Genomic DNA, 22,660 nt, shown 5'->3' on the forward strand with positions numbered 1-22,660 from the left:
CTAACATTTCTTTATATATATTTAGGTGTGAAATGCTTAGTCATCATAAAATTCTATAGTTTGGTCTTAATTGGATTTTATTTATATATCTGGCCTTCACTTTCCTATACAGTTTATATTGTTTCAGATGTTAACGTCTTCAAAAGCGAACCTTTTTAAAATCTGCAGTATTTGGTACTACCTTTTTTAATTGTATGTTAAAAAGTCCAGTTGGGTTGTGATTATTACAGTGGGGTTTTTTGCCCTCTACATGTATTTTTTATATTGATTTTACTGGAAGCCCTTTAGAAGGAAAAGAAATCCCATTGAGTCATTTTTAGTGTGGGGTTTGGTTTTTTTTTTTTTACACATTCCAGTTCCAAAGGGCTTTCAAATAGTGCCTTGAATATGTCAACTGTGGACAGAGAGGTCTTCACTGAAAGAAAACTGAGTGCATGCTTTGTCTTTCTGAGACCACATTTTAGTTTGAGGAATTCCTTGATGAAAGTATTACTAGTTATCATTACACTGAGAAGAGGAAAAGTATATGAGATGTTGAGTCATTGATGAGAATTCATATTAACCTGATTTTTAAATTTTTCATTTTGACAGCAGGGTGGAATACAGGCAGCAATGGGGATACTAAATATATTTATTTGACACTGCAAACATACAGTACAAATTACCTCACTGTCCTAATGTTCATCCCTCTGCCTTGCAATCGCTTACAACACCCTTTATATTACTTTTATTAACTGTTCCATGACTTGTGTTGTTTTCGTAACAGGAAAAGCAGAAATATTTTTATCAGACTGCTTTGTATTCTTAATCAACCCTTGTCCACCCACTGATGATGATCTTACATAATCTTATTATCTGGAGGAAGATTCTTGAAGCTGCTTAAACCCTAAAACATAAAAAGTATGAACCTCGTTAACTGTTTCACTGCTTACTTTGTTATAGAAGTCTGCTTTAAATACAGGCAGTCATTTAGCTTCTGGGGGGAACATTGTCACCAAGGACGAGGAAAAGGCTGAGGTACTTAATGCCTCCTTTGCCTCAGTCTTTAATAGCCAGACCAGGTATGCTCAGGGTTTTCAGCCCCCTGAGCTAGAAGACAGGGATGGAGAGCACAATAAACTCCCCATAATCCAGCAGGAAACCATTAGGGACCTGCTATGCCACCTGGATACCCACAAGTCTATGGGGCCTGATGGGATCCACCCAAGAGTACTGGGGGAGCTGGCAGAGGAGCTTGCCAAGCCACTCTCCATCATTTATTAGCAGTCCTGGTTAACAGGGGAGGTCCCAGACAACTGGAGGCTTGCCAGTGTGACAGCCATCTACAAGAAAGGCCAGAAGGAAGGGAACCTTGGTACCAGGGAAGATCATGGAGCGGTTCATCTTGAAGGTGCTCTCAGGGCATGTGCAGGACAACCAAGGGATCAGGCCCAGCCAGCGCGGGTTCATGAAAGGCAGGTCCTGCTTGGCCAACCTGATCTCCTTCTATGACCAGGTGACCCACCTAGTGGATGAGGGAGAGGCTGTGGATGTTGTCTACCTGGGCTTTAGTAAAGCCTTTGACAGCATCTCCCACAGCATTCTCCGGGAGAAACTGGCAGCTTGTGGCTTAGACAGGTGTACTTTTTGCTGGGTAAAGAAAGAACTGGCTGGATGGCCAAGCTCAGAGTTGTGAATGGCGTTAAATCCAGTTGGAGGCGGTCATGAGCGTTGTTCCCCAGGGCTCGTTTCTGGGGCCGGTCTTGTTCAATATCTTTATTGATGACCTGGATGAGGGGATCGAGTGCTCCCTCAGTAAGTTTGCAGATGACACCAAGTTGGGTGGGAATGTTGATCTGCTGGAGGGTAGGAGGGCTCTGCAGAGGGATCTGGACAGGCTGGATCGATGGGCCGAGGTCAACTGTATGAGGTTTAATAAGGCCAAGTGCCGAGTCCTGCACTTGGGTCATAACCACCCCATGCAATGCTACAGGCTTGGGGAGGAGTGGCTGGAGAGCTGCCCGGCAGAAAAGAACCTGGGGGTGCTGGTTGACAGCCAGCTGAATCTGAGCCGGTAGTGTGCCCAAGGTGGCCAAGGAGGCCAACAGCGTCCTGGCCTGTATCAGAAATGGTGTGGCCAGCAGGGGTAGGGGAGTGATTGTGGCCCTGTACTCGGCTGGTGAAGCCACACCTCGAATATTGTGTTCAGTTTTGGGCGCCTCACTACAGGAAGGACATTGAGATACTAGAGCATGTCCAGAGAAGGGCAATGAAGCTGGTGACAGGTCTGGAGCACAAGTCTTATGAGGAATGACTGAGGGAACTGGGGTTGTTCAGTCTGAAGAAGAGGAGGCTGAGGGGAGACCTTATTGCTCTCTACAACTGCCTGAAAGGAGGCTATAGCGAGATGGGTGTGGGTCTCTTCTCCCAAGTAACTAGTGAGAGGATGAGAAGAAATGGCCTCAAGTTGTGCCAGGGGAGGTATAGACTAGATATTAGGAAAAAATTCTTTACTGAGAGAGTGGTCAAGCATTGGTACAGGCTGCCCCGGGAGGTGGTAGGAGTCACCATCACTGGAAGTGTTCAGAAAACGTGTAGCAGTAGCACTTCAGGACGTGGTTTAGTGGGCATGGTTGTGTTGGGTTGATGGTTGGAGTTGATGATCTTGAAAGTCCTTTCCAACCTTAATGATTCTGTGATTCTGTATTATACGTGCATCTTCGGGATTACATATTCACTGATAGGATATGAAAGTTACATCAAATCTACATACCAGCAATGGTATTTCATGTATTTCTCAGTTCTTTCCAGAAATGCATCACACAGATTTGCAATGGTAGCACAAAGCTGTAAAATACTTGAATATTGCAAATATTACATCTCTATATGGAGATGAATCTGCTTACAATAAACAAAATATACAGCTAATTTTGCCTGTCTTTGGAATCTTGTCCATAGTTCTCCACTCTGTGGAGTTTCCATGGCAGACTTCGGAGAAACAACTTCGGAGTTGTTCTATCTGTGGCAGATATAAACCAGTTGAGAGAACTCCATTGGTGGTGAATAGCTTTGTTTTAAAGGATAAATGATGTCTTATTTGGAGGGGAGAAAAAACAGGTTTTGTGGCAGCACATGTATGTAAGTACAGTTGAAGCATTCAGATTTCAATTGCTTGCAGAATAAGAATGGAATTTTTTGGTGACTGTAAGACTATTAAATATCCATGATTTTTCTGGCATACAGGCATCAAGCTTTCTTGCGTAATTTTGAGAATTCCAACTGAATTCAAATTTAGCAGATTTTTCACAAGGTTTCTTTTGCATAGCTCTGATTTAACCAAACGTGAATTTCATATTTCATACTGTTTGCAATGGTGACTTCATCTTAATACAACATAACTATTCTAATAGTCAGATTATGCTATTGAATGTGCAGATAGCTCCTGGTACATCTTCTGGTCCAGTCAAAGCTCAAATATTTAGAGTGCTGTGAGTAAGTGGGCTTGTTTTATCAGTATTTCAGGACCAAATTCTCACTCTTAGACACAGTCTGTTCAGGGATCAAGAGGCAGTTTTCTTTTTTCGTCCCTGGAAATTAAGAGTTCTTCTTCTTAATTCTTACCTGTCTTAATTTGTCCATTACCTGTCCTTGATAGGTCTGTGGGAAACTAATTTTGCTATTACCTAGTACAATAACATATATTTGCAACTGATACAATAGCGTATATGTGCAACGTTACAGAGCTAAATGAGGAAATTTGATGTGGCCCGTGTACCGTGGCCACATGCCTGAGCAGAAGTGTACAAATTCACGTCTGGATTTTACATGTGCATTCAAACTAATTCTGTCATCTTTGTATTTGCTGGGGTATCTTTTGTCTCACCTTCTTTCTTTTTTTGTTTTGTTGCTTTGTAACATTTTTCTCTTATGTTGTGGGTTTTTTTTCCTTCGGCACTAATAGTAAAATGGTTCAGAAGTCTTATAAAAAACCTCTTATAAAACCTACTTTGTGGCTTGTTGTCAGCCTATGCCGAACATCACACATAACAGATCCACTTTGACATGAAATGTAACTATACTTTTGAACAACATTTGTCTGACTGTGATAAACAGTTGGTAAATATTAACATCCTTAAGTGCTAGTGTTGGGATGTATTAAATATCAGAAACTGTCTCTCTTCAGGAGAAAATAAATGTCTGGTCAGATGATTGAGCTCTTCAGAAGCAAGAATTATACTTGCAGTTTTGGGATCCATAGAGGAGAGGTTTTCCCCTATATCCTGTTTGTGGAGTGTAGGAAAACCCACAGGTTTTATGAACCTACAGAAATGGGGGATGGCTTTACTCGTCTATGCAATTCCAAAGAGTCTCAGGAAGAAGCAAGCAGTGTGTACCACTTCTGTGTTAAGGTTTAGGTTACCTTAAAAAAAAAAAAAATTCACACACAGATTATTTGATGTTAAAATGATTTTACAACCTTGAGTTATACCCATGACTATTAAAGAATTATTTTCCTTAGAGTTGGAACGTTGAAGGATAGAAATTTCAACTTACAATTGTTTCTGTAGTTCATAAACGTTGGTATCTTTGCAAGATGTAGAGCTCATGAAGCTCTTAAGCTGAAGCTATTTTCAGATAAATGTTCACATTTCCAAATGCAACTTGGATAATTAAGGAAAAAGGTACAATATTGTGAATTGTATTAATAGTAGTTAGGGTTTTCTATCATGTGCTTCATACTCACTCAATTATTATTCATATCCGATATGCATTTTGTAAAGATTTGGAAAGATTAGGATCTTGAAGTGATATTTACGGTAATTGTGTTACAGAATCAAATGTGAGAATTTAAATATAACTTTATGTACTGTCAATACATGTAAGTTATAAACTCTATTTATGGAACTACTTATTTTTATGAGTATATATGTGATTTGGTAATTTCAATTTTTATCATCCTCAGTTAACACACTGCATCAGAACTAGGTGATTGATATTTATTTCTTTTTTTACCCATGTCCAGTGCTTGGTATACTCAGTATTTTTCATACATTTTAATCTAAATTTGTTGTTATTCTTGTTCTAGGTCACAATAACAGAACTTCAGGTAAGTCTTAAATTTTATTGATTTTGCTTTCTAGCTAATTCTGTATCACAGCGGTTTGAAAGCAGAAATACTGCTTATAAGTTTGTGTGTGTTAAAAGGAGAAAAGCTTATTGAAAAGGTACCTTGGCAGTTTCTTGATGATTTCTGTATGTGGCTGTTCTTTCAGGCACAGCTTGCGCAGAAGACAACACTAGTCAATGATTCAAAACTGAAAGAGCAGGAGTTCAAAGAGCAGGTAAGGGTTCTGTTTGAACAAATAAAAAGTATTCTTGTTTGATACATTGTTTGCATTATTAAAAGGTTTGTTCTTTTCAAATGATGTAGCACATCTCTGTACACGTACTGTGGAAAAATATGCATGTAAAATAGTTTTGACTCATACTTGCTCTCAGAAAATCTGTGCACTTTTCAAAGTACTCCTCTATCCCCTGAGAATGAAAATACCACATGCTTGTGATACAAGTTAGCAAAACATTTGCACAGCGAAAAATGGGACAATGCGCTTCAAGAAATTATGTATCTTTTCTTTTTCTAAACTAAATCTTTTTTGATGTTAAGTATGATTTTTGTCATGTTTTCTTTTTTATGTATGCTTGTCTAAAATAGATATGTGTATATATGTATATAAATACATATATATGCATAACACTTGCTGTAGATATTCTTATGTGTGTATACATATGTATACACATTTCCTTAAGTAATTTAATACTTAACATTTTACAATTTTAATACTTTAACAGTTATTAATAACACAATTTATAATGTTTTCCTTCCTTAAAAAGCAAATGTATTTTGCTTTCATAGAAGGAGATGATGTTTAGCTCAAAACCATTTCAATTATGATTATTTAGCTGCTTGTGAACACCATTTATCATTTTGGCTGTTCCCTGTTTAGATTCATGTGCTGGAAGACCGGCTGAAAAATTATGAGAAGAATATGTACGTCACATCAGTTGGAACACCATACAGAGGTAAGTGCACAGTTTTCATCACAAGTAAGTTTTTTGTTTGTTTGAAAGATATGCTTTGGTTTAGACAATTTATTAAAATGTCAGTCTCTTTAAAACACTTGTATAATATTTTTATGACATCTTATCCTTTTTTTTGTCTGTTATAATAGAGCTGGTGTGTGATTTCAGATGAGCAAATCACACAGCTTTTTTTTGATCTTTGTTTTTATTTCATACAGTTAAAAAAAGAGGTCTGTGTCAGAGTTCTTCAGCTTTCTGTATCCCCAGGGAGAGTAGTATAGGCAGTGGCACTCAAAAGTAGGTGGGGTGGAATTACTCATTTGTCTTCACTAATTAATTTTCATGACACTTTAAAATTCTTAACAATACAAATAGTAGATTTTATGGATCTTTCCTGTGTTACATGTCTGGGCATTTATTCTTCTTGTGATTAAGAGTTCCTTTGCAAGACCTCCTGCTCTGACACAGTCATAAATAAAACAAAATAAAATCCTGTTTCCACTGGTAACCTTTGTTTCATGTGTCCTTGAAAACATTTTTGGAGCTGAAAGCAGCCCTGGCATTTCAGGGAAGTGACAGTCTCATCGTTACCCGACTCATGGCGAGCGCAGGGACCAGAACAGAACAGCTCTGCTCCATTATGCCCAGAGCTCTGCCTGACCCGCTACGGCCGAGGCCCGAGGGCTGCATCCAGGAGAGCAGCTCTCTGCAGTGCAGGCCCCAGGCCCACCAGCAGACAGGGTCAGAGACGGGCCCACCTACAGCGTTGCTCAGGCAGGGGCTGAAGGCCCCAGGCTGAGCTGAGACACGTCCCCGGGGCCCTGGCAGGAGACGGTGGGGGTGGGGGTCCCAGGGGAGGCCGGTCCCGGCCACCGAGGCCTCTGAGCACCCCCAGGGCCCTGGCAGCAGCAGACCTGCGCCGCTCATACGCTCTGCTTTAGACATTGATGGCTGGACGCTTCGGAGACAGAGTGCTGGGTCAGATGGACCTTCTCTCTGATGGAGTACTGTTGTCCTCAGGCTCTTGTGTTTTAGCATGGTTTTTCCATGGGAAACAGCTCAGGAGTTTCTAAAAATGAGTACAAGGAGCAAAAAAAGAATCCACAGGGAAATGAACAGGTGTGGGTCACCTCAGAAATATTTGCAGCCATTTAGTTGAGGAGCACATCCTGCTTCAAACTGAGAGCTTGATCTTTGAGCCTCACTAGTGTCAGAGATGTGGGGTGTTGCCATCCTGTGGAAACCCAGGTAAACCGGATGAAAACAGAAGACTTTGAGAAACCTCACTTTACATTTGCTTTTTGCAAATTTGTTCAGATGGTCCAATGATCTTGAGATGATCCACAGCTCTCACCCCCATCAGAAGGGACATGCCTCCTTCCCACAGCGTGACAGAGACAGTGTCTAGGCTGAGACATGTTTACCGCAGAGCTGGGAAGAAATGACATTGCAGATTTCTTCAGCATGTACTGGTAGGGAAAAGATGAGATAGTAAGAAGAACAGAATAGCATAGCACAGCATAGTTCAGCTGGAGGGCCCTATAATGATCATTTAGTCCAACTGCCTGACTGCTTCACGGCTTGACCAAAATACACCTTTTTAACAGTGGTATACTAAAATTTGCAGTTGATTTCTTCAATAACAACATCCATAGTATTAAGGATGTTGTCCAAAATGCCTCTTAAACAGTGACGGGCATGGGGCATCAACCACCTCTCCAGGAAGCCTGTCCCAGGGTTTGACCACCCTTTCGGTAGAGAAATGTTTACTCATGTCAAGTCCGAACCTCCCCTGACAGACGCAGCTTTGAGCTGTTCCCACGCACCCTGGCACTGGGTCCCAGGGAGAAGAGCTCAGCACCTCCCTCTCCACCGCCCCTCCTCAGGAAGCTGGAGAGAGCAGGGAGATCACCCCTCAGCCTCCTTCTCTCCCAACTAGACAAACCCCCTGTCCTCAGCCGCTCCTCAGAGGACAAGCCTGCCAGCCCCTTCCTCAGCTTTGGTGCCCTCCTCAGGATGCATTCAAGTACCTGAACATCCTTTTCAAATGGTGAGGCCCAGAACTGCACATGATACTCAAGGTTAGGCCACACCAGCGCCAAATACAGTGAGATAATCACCTCTTTGGACCAGCCGGTTATGCTATGTTTGATGCACCCCAGGATGTGGTTTGCCCGCTTGGCTGCCAGGACACACTGCTGACTCCTCTTGAGCCTCCTGTCAGCCAGCACACCCAGACCCCTTTCTGTGTCTGCTGTTACTCTGTCCCAGATGCAGAATCCAGCATTTGTTCTTCTTCCATTTCATCTCATCAGTGAAACCTAGATTCATATGAGTGACTCTCAGTAAGAATATTCTCTTATTTTTGTTTATACAGATGGAAACCTTCACCATACTGACGTTTCCCTCTTTGGGGAGCCTACGGAGTTTGAATACTTGAGGAAAGTGGTCTTTGAATATATGATGGGTCGTGAGACAAAGGTATGGAAAGTTGAATATGGTGATACATGATTCAGGTTAGAATGCAGTTTATCATCTTTGCTGTATCAACTTGAAGTACTGTTTGTCATCCGTTACATGCTGTTTACTACTGACACAGGGTTCAATAGGGGAAAAAAAAAGTGAAATCCTGAAGAGGCATGATCCATACTTTAAAAACTTTGTCAGCATGCCAAGATGACTGGTGGTGGAAGGGGTATTGTCACATATCTCACCAATGTACCTAAGACAACAAAAATCTTTATAGGCAGATATGGTTTTACTAGCAGAAGTCCTGTTGTCAGTCAAGCTTAATGTACTGTGAAAGCTGGTATGCACGGTATTAGCAAAAGTGCTCTTTTGATTCTCATTTTGACACAAACATGATAAGTAACAGTTGGATTAAATAATAGTTTGTAGCTCTGAAGATGGTGAAATACCTCTTTAATTGTTACTTAAAGATATTTTAGAGGGCTCCCAAATCTGCATACTTTCTCTAGAGAGTATTAATTCACTCTTAAAAGTAGTGAAAAACTGCACAGTAGGCTTCTTGTTGTATGCTGCAAGCTTGTGAAATCATTCCTAAGTTGGAATTTTACTAGCTTTTAACAATACTGATGCTTAGAGATTGACCAGGTTCAAAAGAGGTATGACATAACACAAACATTTTTCTTGGATGATAAAGGCTATGTGGATGGATTTTTTTTCTGTTTGTTTTTTTCTCCTCCCTGGAGTTCTTCCATTCTTTGTTGCCCTGCTTTCAACTTGGACTACTATTAAGCAAAGAGGTTTTATGTAGGTTTCTATGTTAATGAGCTTTGTTCTCATTGTGCTCTGTACAGAAGAAAACTTGGTCTGTGCAGGACATCTTGTTCTTATGGGATTCCTCTTTCTCTCTCTTTTTATCCCGTTTTTCACTTTGATATTAATGCCTTTTTTATTAAAAATACAGATCCCTGATCCAAAAAATCCAGAATCACTAGCTACCTTCTGTTTACAAGCCTATGGCTCATTGGACGGCTCTCCTACTTTAATAACAAACAACTGAAATAATTAAAGAAAAATATGTGTATTACTGGATTTTATGATTTTGAATCGTGAGGGACTTAGAGAAGTGAAAATGCTAAAAAACATGTCAGCAATGTTTCAGCTTCAAACAAGTCTTGAGACAGCTGCAGATGACTATTGCAGATAGGTGATGCATGTAGCAAATTGGCATTCCAGAAAACCTAATTTGAAACCTGTTTTTCACTCATTAGGGCTATTTCTTACAGATCTTCAAAACATTACTATACATGCCTCAAAACTTTGGTTTATAAAATTGTGAGGGTTTTTTCCTTTTTAACAGTGGTATACTAAAATTTGCAGTTGATGTCTTCAATAACAACAACAAACAACAATCAGTGCTAAAGTAAATTGACTCTAGGTCTTTCTTCCAATTGCTTTGATTAAAAGTTATATGAAAAATTATATATAATAAATTTATGTATGCTTTTATATGTATGTATGCGTTTGTAGACATATGTATGTATTCATTTGCCCTGGGGATTCCAGAAGATGCCATTACAACATTGCCTGCACACTGGCTCCTAAAAAACAGATGAATATTGGGAGGAGAAAAAATAAATCGGAAAAGATAGACATCTGGTTCGTACAGTAACTTGAGAAGGCATTGGTTGAAAGTAGATATTGTTGAAAGGGGAAGTATATTTAAACAAGCAACCAGCAGAAATAATTTTCAAAACACTACAATTTTTAACTTGGGAAGTTAGATGTAGATAGATAGGTAAGGGAGGATGACTGAGTTCTTAAAAATGAATATAATTGTATTCCTCTCTATTGTGTGTTCATACTAATTTGATTACCTCATAGCAATTTCTAATTGACAGTAAATGTTCTGATGTATTGCAAGAAGGGAAGTATTTCCGGTATTGTATAGTCCTCTATTCGATTGTAGCTGTACTGGCCCTTACAAAGGAAAATTAAAATCAAATGAAAGCTAGTGTTTTTCCTAATTTAAATATGAAGATATTTTGGTCTCTTCACTTTTGCTTCAAAAAGTAATTTTGAGCTGATGTCATCTGCTGGTTTTCTTTCAACCATTACATGTGTTGCTGGGAGACACTGAGCTTAATGTCTGCTTTCATAGGGATTATATCATATAATCTTCAGTTTACTGAACTGTGTCTTGAAACCTGGTTTCATCCTGCTACACTGACTGGAAAACCATGATTGATCACAATGCAAATCTTTTAATACACAGTCTAAATGTGTTAGCAAAATATTAACATGTACACTTTTTTTTTCCTCAACATAGTCTTTGAGTTAAAAGATGTGTATTGAAGTTCACCTGCTCAGTACAGACATACCTTTCTCTCAGCTTTTGTTTTCCTGGACCAGACAAGGCAATTTTTTCTAATTTTCTCTTGTAAGGTCGTTCTGGTGGCCTTTCTCTGTGCAGGGTTGTCTCCTTTTATAGTGCAGATATGTATGCCATGTCTCAGAGGTGGTTCAGCAGTGGAACCGGTGATCTCTAGAGACATTATTTCCTCTTTATTGAAAGGAGTTCAAGAGAATCTGTGCAAACTATCTAAAGTGGATTGCCATTTATGCAGCTTCGTAAATGATCCTGGAATCCTATTGAGACATTAATGAATGCACCAGTTGTGTTATAGTGCTGGTGACATAAGAGAAATGTTGAGGGTTGGTGGTGGCTCAGTATCGAAGGGTCAGGAATTATGGTCATAACGCGTCACCTATCACATTCTTTGTAAACTGCACATGTCTTTGCTGGGGGATTTTACTGTCTTGCCCTCCAGTCCAACTTCATTTTTTGCCTCGTCCTTGGCAGGGTACATGAAATGAGATTGCCAGCTTTTTCTAAGCATGCACCTTGTTCAGAATATCTGAACCTGGAAATACATGGCATAAAGCACTAGGTCCAATAAAATAAGATTTTCTACAGGCATGTGAACAATTGCAGTATCCAGCTGTACTTCACACTAAATCTTAAATCTTGCAGAAATCCTAGATGCTCTACTTGTAACTTTGTTATGCTGTTTAGAGTCTGTTCTGAGGCCGGAAAATCAATCCAAGGCTTGTATGTCTGTAGTAAATGTTTGTGTTGATATTGATTAGGTACATGGAAAAATGTAATGGAACACATGTGTGTCAGAGATAGTAAATTTATGCAGCTATTTTCCTGACACATCAACATGCTCTTGTACATTGCAGAAAAATAAGGGGTGTTTCTGTAAAACTTTGATTTTGAAGGTTCTGCCTTTGACCAGCAGCTCTTAAATTATAGAGGGCACTGATCAGTATCATTGAAAAAAGTACTTATTTCAGAGATGGCATACCTGAATATGTCAGCCTCGTAAAAAGAAATGTGAATGCAAACTGTCATCTCTTACAGCAGAACTAGCTATTATGTTTGGGAAAGCTCAGGGCCTTTCTATAGGTAGATACAGAGGTGCACACACAGGAGCATATTATGTGTGTACGTACACACTTGAAGAGTTCTTAGGGTTTTTTTTAATAGTAGAAGCCTGTGTTAAACATAGTATCCGAAGTTCTGCAATCCTTGTAACTTTGTTTCATAAGTATGCAACTGTGAATAACGTTAAATAATTCTGCTACAAAATCTCCCTAGTGGCCTCAAAAACTTGGAGATGATTTCAAGTCATTGCTAGTGATAAATTACAAAATGGATGTTTTCCAGAAAGAAGGTTTTAGATACCCTCTACTTAAGTTGGCATATAAGTATCTATGCTTTCATGGGGTATTTTCAGTGTTTGTAGATTTTTCTTTAATATTTGCATGCCATTATGTCATGTAGAAAAACGTTAGGAGAGGGCTTTCTTGATAGATCTGTTACAAAGAGTTTGAATAGATTGTAAGCTCAATGCTTTCTAATCTTTTAGTCCTAAATAATTGTGATGAGTATTTTGGCAAAATAAATTAGAAAAGTATTATGTTAGTTTGTGGCACTGAGCACAGTCCTTTGTGTATCTTGGAACTGCCATAGAGGCACTTTTCTCTTAAATATGGGAACTATTAGTATGTTAAAATAAGTATTTTGAGCTGAAAGGATTCAACAGCGCTTGGCTTGTTTTGCCTTCTTTCATTTTGATCCCTAGTTAAGTATATACTGAAACACTCATTGCAAATTAGGGCTTTACCTCTCACTTTTAGCTGCAGTCATCTTTGTCCTGCCTTGTTGCTGTGGCCTTCCTCTTCATTCCACACGTGAGACTGGTAATAAACAGTAGACGTCGAGAGCAGCAATCTTATCTCATCCACATTCTTTAAGAGCAGCAGTTACTGCTTTTGTAGCAATCACCTTCTGTTTGAGCTGCACTGTAGCTCTTACTTCGGCCTTTCTTGTAAAAGTCACCTGAACATTGCTTTATGCCTTTTGGAGTTTTTTCTTGCCACTCATCTGTTTATAAAATGGAAATAATCATTATGTATTTTGCACAAAGCTTTTATATTTTTACACCTTCCATCTGAGGATGGCTACATGATTTTCTATTTAAATATGGGGTTACTGTATACCTGATAAAAATATTTACGTAACTGGAGTTCCACATCTGACATAGGGATCTACTTTCTTGATGTTTCATTTTTTACAAAATATTTGGATGATGCAAATATAGTTGAATCTATAAGGACTTTCTCAGGTGCCATGTGCCCAAAATGTATTTTTGAGAAAGGCCCTGTTAAGATCAAATATGATACGACCAGTATTTGTAACGGTACACTGTCTTGTTAATGGACTTCAAGTATTCGAGCATAGATATCATAGAGCTTACATTGTATTACAATAGCTGCAGTTTATGACAACGTGAAGTAAAGACTTTGTGGTTTTCATATAATTCACATCACGTATCATGCACATACAACGTGAAACAAGTAGTTATATCTTACTGGTTTCACTATGTTTTCCATTGGCATTACTAAAAATAGCATCCAGTATTCTTAAATGAAATGCATTTTAAAATATTACATTTTAGTGAATATGGAATTTATTAAATTAGCTATGGATGACCTTTTTTTTTTCCAGACAATGGCCAAAGTTATAACAACAGTGCTGAAGTTCCCAGCAGATCAGACTCAGAAGATACTGGAACGAGAAGATGCTCGACCATTGGTAAGTTATATAAGTAAACCAAGTTTATGTAAGAGATTAGGTTGCAGGAATAAGGAATTAGAAACTTTCTTTTAAGTCTCCTTTTTCCCTGTTCCCGCATTCAAGAAAACTCCTTTTTTCCCTCCTTCCCTCTTCTTCAGTGGAATGTCAAATTCCAGCTGTAGGTTTGAGTTTATAACAAAAGTGAGGAAAAAAAGCAAGCATATTTTCTTAACTAGTATTTCTTGTCATCAGTTAAACCGTATTTCTGAGAGCTATGGGTACAACAGAACAAAGCAAGTTCAGTCATTGCTACTATTCTGCAGATGAATTTTCTAATCAAAATAGTAATCTGACAGAAAATTCATGTTTCTTAAATTTGGAAATTGCTGTGGAGTCATACCAGTTTTCATGAAAAATGTGTTGAGAGATTTTTCAATGTTGGGATAAAATTTCTGGCAAAAATAAGAGCCATTTTGCTTGTAGAATAGGAAACTGGTTAGCTCAATCACCTGGGATACATGTGTTTGAAGTGAGATGTACATGTAGGTCATTCTTATCTTAAGTGAGTATCCTGACAAGTTTTTTTTCTTTTTTTAAAACCTGCTTTAATTTTGTACTTAAAAAACATCAACATATGTTAGGTTCACTCTGGGTCAGGACAGGTCAAAATTAAGAGTCTTTGCTTCACTTTGGTTTTGTTTGGTTGGGGTTTTCTTCTCACTTTAAGTATACTTCTTACTATGTGACAATTGCTTGGTATTTACCAGCTGATCTATTTACCAGAAAGATGAATTTGGGTTTGAAAAGCAGACACAAAAAAAAAGATATATGAGCATGAACATTTCTTTGATATTACTATTACTATTTTATGTATTGGAGATATCTTTATTAATATAAAAACTGCAGTAATAGTTTTCTCTGTGTTGTATCTGGAGTCAACACTGTGATCCCTCTCTTTGTGGGTCAGCTTAGTAAATTATTTAGGAATTAAAATGAGAGGAAGAAAATAAGGTAACATTTTGAACATTTTTACATTTCAATTGAAGCAATTACATTGTAATCCTGTTGATCCATTGAAACAAATTAAAAAAAAATTCTAGCATTTCACCTGCTTGAAGTATCAAATATGAGGAAATCATTTAATATTTTAACATTTTTCCTGTAAACTTCTGGCGAGTCTTTTGTAATTCTGTTTAGGACTGTTGGAGGGGTCTTCATAAATTATTCTGTCAAGAAATATGCTTGTTTTTTTGGTTTTTATTTATTGACATTGACTAACATGACAGTAGTGTTTCTCCACACTTAATATCCAAGTGATGCTGGTACTTGAAAATGTCCAGCATTTAGACCTCATAAAGTACTGAAGTACAACATAAATGTGCATTTTTAACATAAATCTTTGTTGTTTCTGTGTGTTAGTTTATGGCCAAAATGTCTATATTTTAATGTGTAAATTGTTAAATAACTGTGCTACTGGAAAAGAATAAGTATGTGAAGTACCAAGTATCTGTGAATAATTATTCAGCGTCTTAGTGGGCATATATTTAATAGGTTTCTACTTAAAACTTTTAACAAATTCCTAGCTCAATAAACATATGCTAGATCAACGTATCTCTACTAATCAAGCTTTTACTACATAGTTGTTGTGATCTAATTGCAGCAGTCTCATCCATAAGCAGTAGATGTCCACAGAGTTCTTACCTACACTATTAACAAAGTAGTCCAATAAGCTGTTTTCTTCCTGGCTTTGTAGTTTGCCTCACCTCGCAGTGGTATCTTCTGAATATCCCGTCAGTCTGTGCTTAGTTAGCATGTGGGTGAGTGAAGCCTAATACATACTTGTTTTACTTAAAGATGAAACCTGTAGTACGAGATCAATCAGTCTGCTTTTTTCTCTTGCCTGCTTTTGTTCGTTAAAAATAAAATCAAATTTTTTGTTCTATATTTGTATGATAAGCTTTGTTCTACCCTTAATTTTGTTTTGCTTTACAAAGCCAAGTTTGAAAATGGTAAATACTGATCAAAACCAATCTTGAGTTATACGCATAACTTGAAATGTTGACTGAGCTACAGGAATCTCAGTTGTAGAAAAAAAAAAAAATCTGATTTCAAATCAATTAATATGCAATATTAAATTGTATTGCACTTGGCTTTGTTTTGTCTTTATTCATGTTCTGAGCTCCTTTTCTGAATAGGGAAATAAGATTTATGGGAAACATACTATACTGCTTGAAATTAATTACTGCATCTTATAAATATGAGAAAGGATTTTTTTTTTTTAAAAGATTGATGAAATATTCTCTGTAGAGGAATTAGGATATGATTGCATTTAAACATCAGCACCTTTCTGAATCAGAGCTTTGGCTTGGTATCAAGAGAAGCTAGAGCAGACATTAGGGAGAACAATTTGGGGAGCTTTATGCTCTCCGTTTATTGTGCCTGTTTTCAGGTTTTGTTAAGCTACTTTCATTATGAATCTGCAAGACTAATTGTAGTGTTACAGAAAAGCAACAGCTGATTTAGGCCTAAAGATGCAGTTTGCATCAGACCTGCCAAGCTAAACCAGCAGCAGACAAGCACTAGCAGTTGAGAGAGAAGTAGGATATAGAAGCACACAGGTAAAACTTCATGCGCTGCCCGATAAGATTATAATTTGAGTTGGTGGTGGTGTATGATGATTAATAAACTCTTCAGATGAATTCCATAGGATACAGTCAGCCCAACTTTCCTTTTCCTGCTTTGCAACTGAAAAGCTTTGCACAATTTCCAGGGATTGATTCAGTGCATGCGAAGCAGTCGCTATCTGTTGGCTGAAATGCAGCAGTTGGCCTGCACCACCGCCAGAGCAAAATGGATTAATTTAGGCTGTTTCCATTGCCAGTGGTCACAATGCAGTTGACAGGCTATCTTCCTCTCTTGCAGTCATGCAGATTCAGCCTTCAACACAAAATAATATCTGTTTCAAAGGAAAAAATCTATTCATCTTAGCAAACAGTCATGGTTTATACTTTATTTTGTGTTCTTTTAAGCCTTGGAATACAATAGCAGATGCACTTTATTGCACTTAAAACACAATAGAGCTTGGACCGTTTGCCTCCTAGCCTTGATCACTTCTTGACAAAATCAGCAACTGTTTTTTCTAGCCCTCTGTTGAAAATAATTCAATTGTTGGTAATGATAGGACAAAGCTATTTACAACACTGTTGCAGAAAGCGTGTTTGAAACTTAAATTCTCATCATGCTATGTACAATGCTGGTGTAAGAAGTTCGGGCCTTCTCAGCCACATTTGAAGCATATCGCAGAAGGGCTTGATTTTGACCTTCATGTCAGCAATTACCTGTTATACTTTTGTAACTTAAGATAATATGTATGGAAACTGTTCAGACCTCAGTATTGGATTGTAGTTTCTTACTTTATCTCAAGAATTTCTGTGAGTCAGTAGTATTATGTCAGTAGGTAGCCAGCAAATGGGATAATATTCTTGCATGTATAAACCTTAGAAATTCAGATGATGCATACTTCATTGTGAAAGCAATAAATATTTTCCTGGTAGAGGAGGCTTTCTGCTAGCCCCAAAATTTTACTTCATCATTTCCATTTTGACAACAAGCTTTATGCAGAAAGGACAACTTTGGTTTTTATTGGATTAAGATGCAACAATGTGGTAGACTATTTCCAGTGAGACTTCTGACTGTTTTGCTACAGGTTGTTTGGTTTTTGTCATACTTTCTCAACTGTTTTGAAGATACTGGCATGGAATTACTTGCTTGAAATCAATAATTTGCCAATTTGACTTACCTGAAATCCTTCCATCGCCTGCTCCTATCAATAAACAACGTCATTATGATTTTAATATCAAGTGCTTCTGAGTTGCTCTCAATAAGGTAACATTTGTTCATTTGTTTTAACCTTTCATTCCTCTAGTCATGGCTACGACCATCTTGAAGAAATTGTGATAAGAATGTCTCATGACACTGCTGCTTAGAAATATGTTCATATCGCTGTTGTTGTCCCTTGAGAAGGGACAAGAAGAAAAGCTATTATTCAAGGTCACAAATGGAACAGCAAGAACCAAAACTCAGCACCACCTTTGGACCATGAATATAGTTAAACTGCCTTGACAAGAACTGCTAATCAGGGGTTATCTGGTGATGAGTCTTCTTTCTCTTCTATTGAACACTGTCTTCTATTTTGTGTTAAAGGTTATTTTTTTAAAGGAGAGAAAAGACTTTATCCTAGGAAGGAATTGCCCACTACTGTATCTCTATACAGGCTTTACTGGGTGTTTTTTAAGAGTTGAAATAAATGGTTTGTTTCTTCTATTTATTTTTTTATTTTTGAATGAATTGTGCAATACACTTTTGGATGGGTAGCGGTTGAGGTGATTTTCCTGATGAACTAGGCACTCTTGATGACTACTCTCTCCCGATTTGATCTTATGATTGTTTGCTAAAGGTCACTTCTATATGCTTTTGCCTACAATAAATCCAAATTGCCGTACCTCATTTGTTTACTCCTAGCTTTTGTACTTATATTTTCTGGAGAAAAAGTACATTACTGTAAATTGTAAATAGTTAATACATGACTGTATCATATGCTGATCTGTGACAGTTGACAGCACTAATCTGACAAGAGCTGAGATGAAATAAAGTTTATTTACTGTATAATTTTGGAACTTCTTTGGTATCATTTTTCTTTTGAAAGGATCCACCAGTTCTGTTCTTATTCCTGTTCGAGACATCCTTAGCTGAGACATTTCCAGGCTGAAATCCCTCTCATAAGAAGAGCTATTCAAGTCCATTGAACTGTAAGAAGTCAGTGGAAATCTTCAGATTTTCAAGAGATCGCAACCTGTGAAACAGACGTATGGACAGCTGAAAAGTTGGCATGAGAATATAGCAAGTAGGGAAGTTTGCTTTGTAAAGGTTTTTAATTCTGTATTTTTATGCTTTTAAATAATGCCTCTCTGGTCTTTTTGGGATATAAGTTGTGATCCTCTGAAGCGATATGCAAGTATGGATGTATTTAATTTGTTCTCAATCTACTTTGATACCTACCATGTCAATAACAGTCATCTATACTGCGTATGCTAGCTTGCCTAGATGGTTCAAGGTGTTTAGTCCTCCACGCATACAATTTTCAACAAGTGTTTATAGGAGCAGTAGTCCTCTGAATAGCTCATCTTTGAACATAAGCAGGCCTTCTAAATATACTGCCTGCCTGATAGGTATTTTGAATACTGTTAGGAAGTGATGGTTAGTTGCTAATGCTGTCAGGTCTGGAATGTTCATCCTGCTACGGGGATGCTCAGCCTGTTCCTCTGGGTGCTCTCCTGTCAGCCAAAGGAAACAGCGGGTCCTCCTGACCACAGAAACAGGTTGGCTAGTGTGGTGTGGTCCACACTGACAGATACGATTTGTTGTCCTGCTCCAGCTGTCATGCCCAAGGGCAGTACCTAAAATTTTGTATTTCTGTGTACCCAAATTTTGTATTATACTGTTACCTGGATAATCTCAGCTTCATATGGTATTAGAGTTGCGATTACCTCGGCATTGTTGGCATTTCAAGACTCTGCATCCCTAATATTCACCTCTGATTATCTATGAAGTCCAACCATTTCTCACCTAACTCCCCCCATAACCATAACTGTGAGATCCAGCCGTTCCTCACAACTCTACCCCTTTTGTCAGCTTCTCATATTGTTATCTGTCAGGTTCAGTGATTTCTCTTGTAATGTCCAGTGGCTTTCCACATCCCCTTCAGTTAGCTTACCCTCAGGCCAGGGCACAGATAGCAGCCTAATATTTGTGCGTGGCTCTGAAAAATAAACGCAGGCCGATGACATGTAGGATGTTGATACAGTTGGGGTTTGCTTTGGTTTGGGGTTTTTGGGGGGTGGTTGTTTTGGGGGTTTTTTGCAAATGCACTGGGATTCACTTTTTTTTGTCATCTGCAAGAAGCGAAGCAGCTGATTTGCAGTTTTGTATCCTAAGGAAACTGGGAGAAGTGCAACAATTCGAGTTCTCTAAGGTCACTTGTGGCCACTAGCTGTCTAAGGAATACATATGGTTTTAAATTATTGTTTACAGTCTAAAGGGTTATGGCTTGCCTTTGATAGTTAAGGACCCAGAGCTATGTCTTTATCTCCTACTGCCTTGTCTCTGGCAAAATCTTTTTCATTTTTATGCTGCTTTATTATTTGTAGCTTCTGGGGGCTTGGGGGGGAGGGTGTTGAGCTTTTTCCTTTTATCAAACATAAGTATATCAAATTTGGTTTTAAAAAAACCAGTATTCTTTGTAATGGTTTCAGTTATAAGAGCTTCTCTTTGCTTCTGCTGCGTAGCAGAACAGCATCCTCCAGCACGTTTGCCTGACACAGCAGCAGCCTGGACCAGACCTGACAAGGATACGTTTGGTTCTGAAAAATGCATGTTCCTCCCGTAGCTGGCTGAGGATCTGTAGGATTTTGCTATCGCTATCATTACAGCAATCTAAAACATGGATTTGAGTTTCAGGTTTCCATGTAAGGTATATGTTGTCTTAGGCTTTAGGAAATGAAATGCAGGGATCTGTTACTTTGACAGGGGGTATCACTATGATCACTTGCAGTTCTCTTGTCCTCACAAAGAGGCTATTTTTCACGTTTTCTGTTTTTGTTCTTTTCCCTTTCCATGAAAGATACTAGTTATGGACTGTACTTTGTCAAGCATGACCTAAGTGCAGTGGAACAAACTGAAATAGTCTGCATAGTATTCATACAACATTGGAGGGAGTAAATAATTGATCTAATTAAAGAACACAAAGGAGTTGTCCTTGATTCTTTTTTTAAACTAAAGTCACATAACCCCTCCCCAAATTTATGTTTTGAAAAAGTTTTGGTTTTTTCCCCTTCTATATGTAACTCAAAAGCAATCACATAACTATTCCTTAACATAATGGGAAAGTGTGTTAAGTACAGGTTTTGTCAGACTGAAGTTTTAACTGCTTCTAGATTTATTTATTTTTTTAATAATATGTAAATACTGCATTTCTTTGGAGTTCAAACAAAGGAAATGGGTTAGGGTGAAAGCTGAAAATGAGAGCTTGACTTTGAGTAGTGGTTTTTTGTTGTTGGAGTGTCATAAAATACTGCTAGTAGTTCAAATGTGACTATAATGTACTCCAGGCCACAAATACTTCTAATTATAAAATATTCTTGTTTAGACACATGTAGCTAAAAGCCAAAGACTGTATCAAAGTTTTGGCTGCCTTTTTAGCAAATATTAGAGGATCCCAGGCTTGTTCAGACTGGACTGTTAAAAGATGCTGCTGCAACAGAATGTATTTGGATTTTCTCATGTTGAACTTTCCCCCAGTCTTACATGCAATATGCATCATATTTATAATTTTATGGACCCATACCCATGTGCATAGAAAAAAATGTGTAGATCTGTATAAAGATAAAACTTAAAAATGTTTATGAAGTGTACTCTAGTGTCCTAAGGATTAAACATTATGTTGATTAAAAATAGCAGTTTTTTTTATTCCCATATTGTTTCAGTGCCTAGGCTGATATTTATTGGCAACTTTATAAAATATTATCTGTAAATCCATCCAACTTCTAGTTCTGCCATTTATATAGTTCCTCTTTCTGTGAGCGATACAAAAATTTATTTTCTCTCCTACATCGTATGTGGTATCTGGTGCTCTCCTCTAAAATGAAGATTCCAGACTCTCAAAAAACTAGGAATAATACTGAAAAGATTGGTTTAATTTTGTAATTCGTATTTGCATACAATTTTATAGTCCATCTGTATGTGCTACAGAAAATTTGTGGGGTTTTTTTCCTCTATGGAGTTTATTAAAGTGAGAAATTTATTTTTCATTTGCTTTTTCAAGAGAAGACAACTCTCTTGCACGGCCATTACTAATTCGTTATGGAAATCAAGATGAGCAGAAAATGGCAGCCTCTCCCCTACGTGTGGGATATCCAGACCCAGATATGTATGAATCCTCGTGGCTGTTCCTAGACGCTGGTCCTCAAAAGCATTGCTAGTGTGGGGTTGTCAAACTCTGGTTGTGTATATTCATAATGATGCGAATTAGAGCTGCTGGAACAGAAGTAAGCAGTAAGTCGCATGTTATTCTACGTTGTGTCTATGATCTAGGAGTTGCCACCTTTAATTTTCTCTCTCTCGCAGGCTCTGGCTTACACTGATTCTAGCCTTCCTCTGTTAACATTGAGTTAGTTTCCTGTATGTATTGGAGCAATTTTAAAGGCACAATGGCTCAAAGTAAGCACGTCTCTACCAATTTCTTTCATTGTACAACAGTGACAGCTATTATTTCCTACGGTTGCCACTTAATACCGCATGACATCTGAGAGAAGCCGTCATTAAGTCCATGCTAGTTACGTGTTATCTTACAGCTGTGGTAGCACATCATGGTGCAGCAACAGATGTTGATGGAGGAGTTAAGTGTGGTGCAAACCTCTGTTGTGACACATGATTTACTTCTCTTGGTTGCAGCTACTAGAGCAGCCCAGAGCACGTTCATCACCTGGTGGCCACTGGGCGAATGAATGAGGTTGTTGGTTTCTAATTAGCCATGTTGCTGTAGCCAAAGCCGCTTCGATTTGATGGGTGGCTTTTCCAAACGGAGACCAAGGCCTGCATGGCTCCTGGGGACTCACCAGGTTCAGGGTCTGGAGGGCAACTTGGGGGCTGATGCCGAAGCAGGTCAGCATGACTGCACCAGAGATGCCTGTGCCTGCTGAGCTGTAGCATAGCAGCCTGTCTTTGTGGCTGGGCAGCTTGAATTTCTGGTATTTGTATAAGCATTTAACTTCACTGAAAGGAAGAGAGATGAATAGCAGAGTGTGTGCTGTGATCTTTGCCACTGTTTATTCTTTGGAAACTTTACTGGTCCAAGAAAGTATTTAGCCGCCTTATTTAGATCTGTGATTCATACTTGTTACAGTGCTGATGTCTGCAAGAAAAATAGCGGTC

The 22,660-nt window shown here is 38.3% G+C and overlaps 1 protein-coding gene across 1 annotated transcript in view; it reads left to right on the forward strand.

Moving 5' to 3' along the window:
* GOLGA4 (golgin A4) overlaps nt 1-15,455 on the forward strand; it is a gene marked incomplete at both ends in the record, with an annotated part of 73,956 nt that extends 58,501 nt beyond the window's left edge. The window contains 6 exons of the mRNA XM_082014819.1: nt 5,066-5,086; nt 5,253-5,321; nt 5,985-6,060; nt 8,438-8,541; nt 13,604-13,690; nt 15,426-15,455. Of these exons, the coding sequence (XP_081870945.1) occupies nt 5,066-5,086; nt 5,253-5,321; nt 5,985-6,060; nt 8,438-8,541; nt 13,604-13,690; nt 15,426-15,455 (387 nt within the window). The remainder of the gene's footprint in view (nt 1-5,065; nt 5,087-5,252; nt 5,322-5,984; nt 6,061-8,437; nt 8,542-13,603; nt 13,691-15,425) is intronic.
* Nucleotides 15,456-22,660: the final 7,205 nt, after the last annotated feature.

Source organism: Phaethon aethereus, assembly GCF_964289735.1.
Source record: "Phaethon aethereus genome assembly, chromosome: 2".
Lineage (NCBI taxonomy): Eukaryota > Metazoa > Chordata > Aves > Phaethontiformes > Phaethontidae > Phaethon > Phaethon aethereus.